Source organism: Penaeus chinensis, chromosome 36 (assembly GCF_019202785.1).
Source record: "Penaeus chinensis breed Huanghai No. 1 chromosome 36, ASM1920278v2, whole genome shotgun sequence".
Taxonomy (NCBI): domain Eukaryota; kingdom Metazoa; phylum Arthropoda; class Malacostraca; order Decapoda; family Penaeidae; genus Penaeus; species Penaeus chinensis.
In genome coordinates, this window is record NC_061854.1 from 23,250,182 (window position 1) to 23,262,681 (window position 12,500).

Sequence of the window (12,500 nt, forward strand, 5' to 3'; positions counted from 1 at the left end):
CATTTACTTGCTTTTCCTCTTGATAAAAAAAAATCATAAATGTACAAACCAGAACAACATAGCTGAACAAGAACTTCTCAGTTGTAAAATGATGGCCAGGAAGGAATGGCAGCTCAGGAGGAAGTCTTGGGGCACTGCCAGGTTGACCTAAGAATAGTTAAGCTGGCATGGTCCCTTCCTCCACAATCACTGCCTTACTGTCTGCCCAGCTCTCACCTAACTACTCAAATCCTTGATCATTAACCCACATCTCTGATCAAAAGTGAGAAAATAAAGCCTTCTACATCATTTTGACACCATCTGCTTTTGCCTGTATCTCACTCTTTCAGTCATCATACTTCAATTTCTTCCTGCCCATCATATGTAGTCTGGTATTCTCATTAATTCTCTTCTTCACCAAACACTGACTATTACATTTTAATTTAGAATTTCACCATGCCCTAGTGCTCTGATCTGCACACACAAATTATCATCTACACTCTCACCCTGACTCTCACTCTCATTCTCACTCTCACTGTTGCCCTCAATCTCACTCTTGCCCCACCCTCATTCTCATTCTCATTCTCATTCTCATTCTCATTCTCACTCTCATTCTCACACTCACTCTTGTCCTCACTCTCATTCTCACTCTTACCCTCACTCTCATTCTCACTCCCATCCTCAGCCTGACTCACATCCTCATCCTCACCCTGACTCTCACCCTCACCCTGACTCTCACCCTCACCCTGAGTCTCACTCTCACCCTCATCTACGTTTACTCTTGCTATTGTTTTCAGCTTTGCTCTTTGCTTCTACTCCTGCTGTAACCCTTACCCTCAAACTCACCCTCATCTCTACTCTCACCTTCACCCTCTGCCTCTTACTCTTGCTCTTGCTCTTGCCCTTACTCATACTCATGCTCTTGCTTTTAGTCTTAGTCTTTGTCTTAGTCTTAGTCTCACTCTAACTCTTACTTTCACTTTCCTCCTTATCCTCACACTCATTCTTAAACTCATATTCACTCTCTTTGTGCTTTCTCTGTGTAGTCTCATAAGGAAATAACCAGAAATAAATAGCAGACACATATTCCTCATTTACAGGAAACAAAACAAAGATACAGGAACACCAGTCCAACTTTGAGACTTCCTAAAGGTGTGTCTGCAGCCCAGATACGAAACTGGTTTACTCTAGTGTTCCAAATTCCTTTTTGATTAAGTCTGACCTGGTCTACTATGCACTAGCTGTTGGAGAGCACAAAAACTCAGTATAACAGCCCTTTCTGACACTTCCTCACTTCTTATCACTCTCCTCCTCACTCCCTATCTCTCTGCTCCTCACACCCTCTCCCCTCCATCTCTGATTGAATGACTGACATATTCAAACATATACTAAAGATCTCACTCACTCAACCACTGATCCATTCAGTTATTTACTAATTCCTTCAACTATGCAAGCACTCACTTGTTTACTATTCACTTATTCAACTATATACTCATGTATTTGACCACTCACTCTCTCACTGATCCAACTACCCAACCACTTAATCAGTTATCTACTTGTGCATTTGCTCACTTAATTAATACCTACTCAATCACTCAATAATTAATTCACTCATCCCCTCACTCACTCACTTTCACAGTCATTCATCCATTGACTCAGTCACTCAACCAAACATACAGATGTTTCTGCTTCTACCTTCTAACTCACTTCAAATTCTGTCAACAAATCACTCACTCATGTAACCATTCACTCACTCAATCATTTAAGAACTCAACCAAAAATGCGCACTCACTCCCTCATTCATGAATTCATGCACTCAACACTTACTCAGTCAAACATTCAAGTACATGTTTCTGCTTCTATTCCATTTTTCATGTTTGATTTTATTTTCATATAAGATGATTAGATCTGTAGTAGTATCCCCCCAAAATGTCAATATTTGTTTTAATAATTTTTAATACAACAGAGCTTTGAATGGACAATCTTCAGTTTGGAGCTGTGCTAATTAGCCTTAACTTCTCTTAGAGTTTTAGTTTGTGTACCTCACAAAGAATATGCTTACAATCTATCGAGTTCTACTTGCCATAAATCATGAGTAATGCATAACCATGTATTTTCTTTTCTAATTATTCCAGCATATTAACCTTATCATCGTTTGTAAATGCAAAGAATACTTCTTTCTGGAATACTCATTAATTCACTAGTATCATTAATCACACAGACAAACCAGGCCAAAACAATGAAGAAATATAAGTTGCCACAACACACCATTAATGCACTCACATTCCATGCTACGAAATAGAATAATAGTACCTACCATACCTACAAATCAATATTCTCCATAGCTTCCTGTTATTTATAATGCTTAAGAAATTAGTCATAGCTGGACTTTTGCACTTTTCCTCAGTCCTCTAAAGGAAACTGATATATCCACTTAAAAAAATACATTTCCAAGTTAAAAACCTCAGGCTGGATCAAACACTCAAACAAACCCAAACTAAAATATTTGGTCAGTCAACCTAAACTATCTGGTATTGTAATCACACAATAAACACTGCTGCTTCCAAAACAGTTTTAGAATAATTGGTATTTTAGATGGATAGGTAAAAAAAGGGCTGGTATACTGTATCAAATAATGCTGAACTAAACACTATTATTTATATAATTAACAAAATTTGATTACCAGTACCAAGATTTATAAAGAAAAAAGACCGTATTCAAGATCAGTTTATAGGTAAAAAAGCAAACCTCCCTCTATCCTTCAACTGTCCTTTTCAGTCAGGAGTGAAACATTAGAAACTGCTACTCCTATTCAGGAATTCTTGAAAAAATATTTAACCTTCAGTTGACTTTCTATACTCTTATTAACCATTTTCACCTATGCATAACACTACAATATTTTACACTTGACCTTCTTGAAGTTTTTCTTTTCTCTCTCATAAAAAATATTTAGTTATATAGTTATTCATTTCCATAAAAGAATATATGAAGTCAATAACGTACGATCACTTTTCACATATGTACCAGGTCTTGAAACAACTAAAATCAGAGGTAAAAGGTTGGAATTTAAGTTCAGCATTACATACAATATGCCTATAACTTTATCAACCACAACACACCATACCCTGAAATATGCGTGCTTCACTAGCACTACTGGGTCACACATTTCGAGCCATACATACGAGATTTTCATCATGTTGTATAAAGCAATATAACGTGTGTTGGCACTAAGAGAATCAGCAATATCGTGCCACCTGAAAATAAACAGCATTTTTTTCTGAATTCCAGTACTTAGAACTCCATATAAACCTACATACATTTATGGAGAATCTTTCATATGCAAAGAAATAATCCAGGTTTTAAAGCAACTAAATAAAATGTTCACAGTGCCTACTGGCTGTATGATGGCTTTTTGACAAAAATAGCAGCATGTCAAGGCAAAATAGCTCTAGGGTTGCATTTAACTCCTGTCAGCTTCTTGCCCGTATATCTGCACATACCCACACATCCACTCAGACATACAGAAATACTCCATTTTCACATCTTTGTGTATTAAGGAAAATTATACAATTATCCTACCTTAGCCTTTGCTCCCAAGAATACTCCATATCTTTGCTCTTTTTGGAGAAAGTCTCTTGTAATTCAGCCATTTTTCTTTCAGATTCCTCCATCTGTGAATTAAATTAAACAAAACTACATATGCTGTTCCATATAGATATATCAGCTATTATATCCTATAATTAAAACACACAAATGATAAGACTGCATAAGTCGGACAAGTAAGAAATTATTAAAGCAACAAACTTTTAAGACAAACATTTTGCTTCTGAATATCAGTCTGCTATTCTCAATAACAAAATCTATTCACAAAGAAATATCATCCAGTGGAGCAACAGCACACTGAAAAGGGAAGTAAAGAAATATACATAGACACCCATCCTGAGTCATTTTACATAAATCTCTGTGACAAATTGGCACAGCTCCATAATGACACATCTGGTGTTGTGACACTAAAAACACTGTGCTCCATCAAAAAATTATCCCATAACTGAAACTCTATTAAACACAAACCCTTAAGGTTAAAATAATTATAAACATTGTATATATTGTCTTGGAAATACCAAAAACAATGTTTTGAGCTGGAATATGTTAGAAGATTTCTTAACATATTCAAATGCATTCCTAGTGCATATAGCAAAGCAATATAAAATATATGATATGCCTACTAGTTAACCTACTGATACCTGGAAGGCATTATGCAAGCATTGTCCTGCCATCATTTGTTTACTCTATTCTTTGAGTTTTCATGAAGGATGGTTTATCTTAATTACTATTAGTATGATTCATAAAGTTGTTGTTATACCACCACCACCACCACCACCACCACCAACAACAACAACAACAACAACAACAACAACAACAACAACAACAACAACAACAACAACAACAACAACAACAACAACAACAACAACAACAACAACAACAACAACAACAACAACAACAATAACAACAACAACTTAGATTTATTCTGAATATTTCAAGAATAGGGTAAACAGGTGAGGTCAGGTAGGGCTAGTAACTGAATCCTTTGTGACTATGTGCTTATGGTACCAACTATGTGAAACAAAATTAACAAAATAAAACTACAGCGGACAGTGTATGTGCTTGGTACCAATAGGTTAAAAGAATTCCTATCATCCAGTGAAAATCCAAATTAAAGTCTTGATCAACAACCTAACACATACAAATTGAATCTGGCAAAAGCATTCTCTCTTTTGTCACTAACTGAGACTGGTACCAAAGTGCAAGAGCATGTACTTAATTTACACATGCCAAGGGTATTCTAAAAATGGCAAAAAATAAATTGATGTATTTCAAATTCACCACTTAATATGTGCTTCATTTCAAAATACCCAAAGATCAGTCATATCTATAAAATGTAAAGCATATAACTAACAAAAAATGTCTGAGTTGATTAAATACAGAGTAATGTAAAAGCATATCAAAACCATAAGATACATCTTCCTCACCTGCCTGACAAGTCGTTCCTCTGCTGACATTGTGGCATGAACTTGTTCTGATAGTTTTGTCTCCAAATCATGTTTCTCCTGTAAACTGCTCTCTATCTTCACCTTCAGAGACTCTTCATTTTTGTGCATCTGTTCCTCCAGCTGTTCTGTCTTAGCCTCAAACTCAGTTACAACTTTCTTCAATGACTCCTCTTTAGACTTCAATTCATTCTGCAAATCTTCAACCCTTTTCTCAAGCTCACTAAGCAGTGTCTTCTTTTCATTCAACAATTTCTCAATTTTTTCATCCTTAAGTTTTATAGAAGCCTGTAAATTTCTTGTAGTTTTTAATAGATCACTATTCTTAGTTTCTAGACTCTGGTTGATTTTTTTCATTTCACTCATTTTATCATTCTGCTCTTTACTATGTTTCTGATAACTTTCTTTCAGTTTTCCAAGACTTTCCCGTAATTTAGAAACTTCCCCCTCAGCTGTAACAGAGGCCTTCTGAACATCTTCTTTAGCTCTATTGTATTCTTCTGCTTTATTTATATTTTCTTCTATCAACTTTTTCACTTCTTCCTCAAGTGTCTCTGCATTTTTCTTTGCAGCAGCTGCTGCTTCTTTCACCTTCACTTCTTCTTCACGTAAGGCTGTCAGCTCCGTGCGCATCTTCCCCATTGCAACTTTAGCTTTCTCTAGCAATGCATTCAATTTGCTCTTCTCCTCAGCTGCAGCCGTGAGCTCTACCTCCCGGCTATTAATGTCAGATTCCAGTTCTGCTACACGGCTACTAAGTTCTTCATTTCCTTTCTGGACATTAGCCCGTAAGGTCTGGCATTCTATTTCCTTACCTTGCAAGTTCTTTTCTAAATCCTTTATTCTATACGCAAGCTCTTCATTTTTGTCTTCTTTCACCTGAAGTTCATTTTTCATATCTTCATTCATCTGGTTTAAGTTACCATATGTCTTCAGTTCCTCATTCAGCTTTTCCACTCTTTCCTTGTATTCATCTGATTTCACTTTCAAGTTTTCTTCCAGTTCAGAAACCTTCTTACTAAGGTCTTCATTTATTTTGTTCTTTTCCTCCATCTGAATGGACCAGTCTTTGTTGAGCTTGTCCATCTTTTCTGTTAAAGTACTAAGCTCACCAAAAGCTTGTTTGCTGATGTTGTCCATGCTTTCCTTGGATTCCTTTACTTCATTATTTAGTTGATCCTTCTCTTTTTTCAAAATTTCATTTTCACTCTCAAGAACTAAGAGTTTCTGGTTAGTTTCCTCTTTTTCCAATTTGGTCTGCTGTAAATCACTCATGATATTTTCCTTCTCTTCCTTCAAATCCTCAATTTCTTTATTATGAACCTGCTTCTGCAGTTCACTTTCTTTCCCTAGTTCCTCAAGCTGGTTTTGAACAGACATCTTTTCATTGCATGCACTCTTAATTTCCTCAACAAGCTTGTTATTTTTCTCTTCACTTATATTTAATCTTGCTTGCAGATCATCAAGTTTTAGTAAGGTCTCCTCAATGGTTTTCTGTTGCTCACTTACCCTTTCAGTTAAGACTGCCTTCTCCACTCTTAATGCTTCTGAAACAACTTTGAGGTCATTGTTTTCTTTCTGAATGTCACAAAGCATAGCCTCCAGCTTCTCATTGGTTTCTTTTAACCTTATTACTTCCTGAGAGGCAGCTGAAGCACTATCTGTACAATCTGACTGTACTTTCTGCAAGTTTTCAACCTGCCTTTGGAGGTCCTGTTCTTTTATGTTCACCTCCTTTAACTGGGCTTCCAGAACCTTTTTACTATGAGTTAGTTCTCGTATTTGTTCTCCTAATTCATCATTAGAACTTTGTAAGCCACAAATCTTCCCCTCTAATTCCAATTTCAAGCTTTCTAAATTGGATATTCTACCTTCTAGTTCTGTATTATTATTCTGAATGGTAAATACTTTGCCTTCTTGTTCTTCCCTTGAGTTTTCAGACAAAGAAAGTTTGGATTCAAGGTCTGTTTTACAATTCTCAAGAGAGTTAATTCTTTCTTCCATATCAATTTTACACTTTTCTAAATCAGTAACCTTACTCTCCATTTCAAGTTTAGAACTTTCCAACACAGACACATTTTCCTCCAGCTCCTTTTTCTGGCTCTTTAGAGTAGTCAGCATTTGTTCTGCCTCTGCTTTATCACTGTTTAAGCAAGAGACACTATTTTCAAGCTCTCCTTTCTCTTTCATTAACTGTTGTACTTTTTCCTCTAACTGCAGTTTAACTTGGCCAATTTCATTTAACTGAGTTTCTAAGGCAGTTCTTGATTCCTTTAGTTCTGAAGTTCTTGATTCTAATTCCTTGATCTTTGTTTCTACCTCTTGTTTAATGGATGCTACAACAGCATCACTGTCCTGCTCTTTACCTTCATCAGCTCTTTCACTGTTCTGAAGCTCCTGGATAAAGATATATATTTAAATATACATAAATATACATATACATACAAAAGTACACAGAAAAAAAATACTATACACTGTACATATGTAATGGGTTTTTCTACTGTGGTATCAACATGGTAGTGTTTTGTCATTCACTGCTATTTGACTAGGAGTATGAATATGAGTGTGTACAAATTTGAGTATGACCATGAATGTGAGTGTATGTGTGAGTGCGTTTATGTGTATATATGTGTATATGTGTGTGTGTGTGTGTGTGTGTGTGTGTGTGTGTGTGTGTGTGTGCGTGTGCGTGTGCTGTGTGCGTGTGCGTGTGCGTGTGCGTGTGCGTGTGCGTGTGCGTGTGCGTGTGCGTGTGCGTGTGCGTGTGCGTGTGCGTGTGCGTGTGCGTGTGCGTGTGCGTGTGAGTGTGTGTGTGTGTGTGTGTGTGTGTGTGTGTGTGTGTGTGTGTGTGTGTGTGTGTGTACTCGGTTTTGCACGTGCCCCAGGGTATGCATGCGCCAGAGTGTGTGTGTGTGTTTAGCTAAAACTAAAACTGCTTTACCTGAAGTGTCAACTCCTTTTCCTGTATCTCCTGCTGTTTGTTGTGAAGTTCTTCCTGCCATCTAGACTCCCTTTCTTCAATCTGCTTTTCCAAGGTAGCCATAGCTTGTTTACTCCTTTCTGTCTCTGCTTCTTTGGCCTGTAACTCCTCAAACAACTGTTTCTTGGTCTCTGCCATACTTAAGGCAGAGGATTCCATACTTGAACGTAAGGAATCCAATTCCTTCTGATGCTCTTCCTATAAACAGATAAAGAAATACAGAAATCAGATCAAGTTAGAGAAACATACAAGGAGACCACAAAGGATTCAAAATGTTCAGATTCAGTTGTACGCCAATAAATATTATAAGATAATAACATATTATATGATAATATACCAAAGCCTCAAAAACACAGACACCCTTTTGTTGTTGTTTTTATGTACTTCACTGGTTCAAGTTTGAAAGTAGGTAGAATATCCTAAAGCACATACCTTCATGATGTCCAGTTGCTTAATCTTGTCCTGGAGTTGGCTCGTGGCAATATCTCTCTCTTGGGTCAAGACAACAATTCGTTCCTTATTTCCACGGATGTTGTCCATGCACCTAGCCAGCAAGGATTTGTGTTTGGCGACATCACCTAAAATACACATTTGATACCAAACTCATTTCTTTGACACATCAGATATTTATAGATACACACCCTCTGTATGTGCTAGTACAATTAATTTTTGAAGATAAGAAGAAAATCTGTAAACATCTTCAACATATAAAACACAAGCATACGTCAGTCAGATTCAATTCAAACTGACTACCCATCTTCTCTCTGCATTTTCTGGCTTATCAAAGTAAAGTTGGTGAAAAAGTTACTACAGTCTATGAAAAATATCCATAACAATAACAATCAATAATGATGATAATCTTTATCAATAAAAAATAAGATTCTAAATACTCCAAATATAATTATAATAAATAAGACAATGATGATGATGATGATGATGATGATGATGATGATGATGATGACGATGACGATGACGATGACGATGACGATGACGATGACGATGACGATGACGATGACGATGACGATGACGATGACGATGACGATAACGATGACGATGACGATGACGATGACGATGACGATGACGATGACGATGGTGATGACAATGGTGATGACGATGACGATGATGGTGATAATGATGGTGATGATGGTATTAATGATATTAATAATGATAATGATGTTCTAAGCATACAGGAAAACTACAATAAAATGTAATTATTTTTCATTAAACAAAGTTTTCTTTACCTTTTCATAAAGATCGGAAATAAACAATTCTTCTATTTTCTACAAAGCAACAGGATCCTCAAAATATAATCATCATATATTTGTGAGTGAAATACTAATAGGATTTGCATGATTTAGAACATTTTGATACAATAAAGAATATTTTCAATAAAATTGGTAATCCTTATAATAATGATATCAGTTTGCCTTCACTACCTTGAAATATATTAGGATAAGGAAAGGGATAGACTAGGATGGGATAAGGAATAGATGACACACATCTGAGGCCATTCCAAGGTCACATTTTCTACCTAGTAGGACTGCCATTCATACCCCATCTACTATGAGCTGTCCAGTCCAGGGTAGGTCATGCCCTACACTTAGTAGGACAGCCAATCATGCCCCACCTGCTATGAGCTGTCCAGTCACAAGTGATCCTACCTTTGACTGGACAGCTCATAGTAGGTTAGGTATGATCAGCTGTCCTGCTAGGTGGAAAGCATGACCTTGAAAGGGTTTTGGACAGACTGGGATTGGGATAGAGTATGGCATTGACTGCAATGGGGTAAGGAATAGATTTGATAAGGTAAGGAATAGATTGGGATGGGGTAAGAAATGGACTGGGATGAGGTAAGGAATAGACTAGGATGGGATAAGGAATAGCAATATAGCAAAGCACACCCCCGCAACCTGAAGTTCAGCATACTTTCCCAGGTTGGGTCATGCCAGGTCCACCGCCATGTCCGCCCTCATTGGACAGCTGGCTCCCCTTGTTCCCTGCGTGCTTACACAGCTCGTATGTAATTAAGCCGCAGAAGCCAGAACCGAGAGGAGCATTCCCTGATCCTCCAGCAGAGCAAGCCCATAGCAGCAGCACACGAGGACTGCCCAGTCCTTAGTCAACAGGGGAGCCTGCCGTATTCCTTGTTGGCTAAGATCTCCAACTCCAGCCTCCAACACCCAGCCATACCTCTGGGCACTCACACCCACACAATCACTCCCCAAAGAGATAAGACACCAGACCAAACAGTTGCATATCATACTACTAATATAGTAGATGGTATTGTTGCATCTACACATTAAGTACATGTGTGCTGTGTAAGCGTGCCGGGAATGAGGGGAGCCCGCTGTCCAATGAGCACGGACATGGCAGTGGACCTGGCATGACCCAACCTGGGAAAGTATGCTGAACTTCAGGTTGTGTGGTCGTGCTGCTACAATAGAATAGACCAGGGTAGGAAAAGGAATATATGGGGTAAGGAACTGATTAAGCTGGGATAAAAAAAAATGACTGGCATGGGTTAGAGGAATAGATTAGGATGGAGTAAAGAGAGACTAACATAGGTTAATGAAATAGACTGGCATGGTTTTGAGGAATAGTGGGATGGGGTGAGGGTTAGACTGGGATGGAGTATGAAACTAATGACATCTTCATCCTGAATGAAGATAAAATTAAAACGCATTAAATAACTTTCTTGCACTATGGAGATATCAATTCTCATATATACCATTTTCTATAATCATTAAAATGAATAATGTTCAAAGTCAGATAGGGTGAAGGAGAGAAGAAAGAATAGAATGGGATGAGTTAAGGATAGACAGGAATCGCATGAGAAACCTGGGACAGACTGGGATATAGCTGGAGATAAACCAGGATGACATATTGATGACATATTGTCATGGGGTAAAGGAACAGACTGAGATGGGGTATAGAAACAGACTAGGTTGGGGTAAAGAATAATCTGGTATAGGGCATGAGATAATCTGGGATGGAAGAACGAAAAAACTAGGAAGATAGACAAGAATGGAGTAACTAATAAAAGGGATGGGGTAGGGTAATGAATAGACTGAAATGGGGGAACGGACTGGGGCTGCATAAGTGGTAGATAAGGGATAAGGCAAGACATAGAAAGGGATAGAGCAAGGGATCAGCAGGGAGACGAAGGAGTGCAAAAAGGAATAGGTAGTGATGGGATAAAAGGCTGAAAGAAACACACAAGGATGAAACTAACACGAAAGACTGCAGGCAGACAGAGACAGAGTCTGAACCCAATGAAGTCAGATGTGCATGAATACATACAATGCCTACTGTGGTTGTTCTGTTAATTTTATTTGCACATATATAAATAGATGGCTCAATAAGAACTTAGGCACCAAGGAGTCTATGCATACCAATTTTCACCTGTTTATCCCATTCTTTGAATTCTCAAAAAGAGGTTTTTATTCTTTTAATTATTTCTGGTGTTAGAATGACAATAATAATGATAATAGTTAAGAAAATAATATTAACAATTATTGTGATAATAATAGCAACATTGATAATAACATTTATCATCATAAATATTTTACTGTTTAAAATTCATGGAACAGGGTTAAGTGAGATCAGGCAGGCCTCATAACTGACCAATTGGTTACTAATTACTTATGAAGTCGACTATATCTATACAAAAAAAAATGGTACATGTATCTGGTACAACAGCATTATAGAAAAAACAAATTAAGCTACTAATAGTGACCTTTCATCCACACAATTTTCAATTGAATCTTCACATATTAAAATCCCTCCCTCCAATTTTTTGTAAATTTTGAATTGGGGAATGGGAGTGAGAAAAAATGCCTGGACTTCCCTAGGTCTTTCATTACAAGTAATTTTTTTTTGGCATAATGAAATACCATCAACTTGATTCACCAAGAGAACTTTAAGTAGGAGTGTCCCATTAGCACAAATAACATAATATCTACAGATAAAGTAATTAAGTTTCAATTCAATTTCAAATATTTCATTTTTTACTGAAAATATATTATAAATATAAATATAAGTATAACTATAAATATATATGTATACATTGATTCATATATACCTATATATATATATATATATATATATATATATATATATATATATATATATATATATATATATATATATACTATATACTATATATTATATATTATATATCATATATAATATCATCATCATCATTATGGAGCTAACGCCGGCAGGGGCGCATAGCCGCATCCACCCTCTGCTTCCACCTACGAGGATCCCTCATGGCGAGCCGCCAGGCAGGGGCCCGGCCCATCTCTAGTTCCTCACGACAGGTTTGATCGATTTGCCCAAGCCACGACCTTCTCGGTCGTCCCACAGGCCTCCTCCACCCAGGGTTGTCTCGGACAGAGACAACCTGATGGGCAGGATCATCCTGTGGGAGTCGAGCCAAGTGGCCATATAGCCTGAGTTGGCGATCACGGATTGTGCAAGTAACAGGTCCT

At 37.3% G+C, this 12,500-nt stretch overlaps 1 protein-coding gene across 1 annotated transcript in view; it reads right to left on the reverse strand.

The window, feature by feature from the left end:
* The window catches only part of LOC125044879 (golgin subfamily A member 4-like), an 87,908-nt gene that overhangs the window by 35,100 nt on the left and 40,308 nt on the right, over positions 1-12,500 (reverse strand). Inside the window, exons 12-16 of the mRNA XM_047641843.1 lie at positions 8,440-8,585; positions 7,969-8,205; positions 5,010-7,424; positions 3,559-3,650; positions 3,162-3,233 (exon numbers count right to left, since the gene is read on the reverse strand). Of these exons, the coding sequence (XP_047497799.1) occupies positions 3,162-3,233; positions 3,559-3,650; positions 5,010-7,424; positions 7,969-8,205; positions 8,440-8,585 (2,962 nt within the window). The remainder of the gene's footprint in view (positions 1-3,161; positions 3,234-3,558; positions 3,651-5,009; positions 7,425-7,968; positions 8,206-8,439; positions 8,586-12,500) is intronic.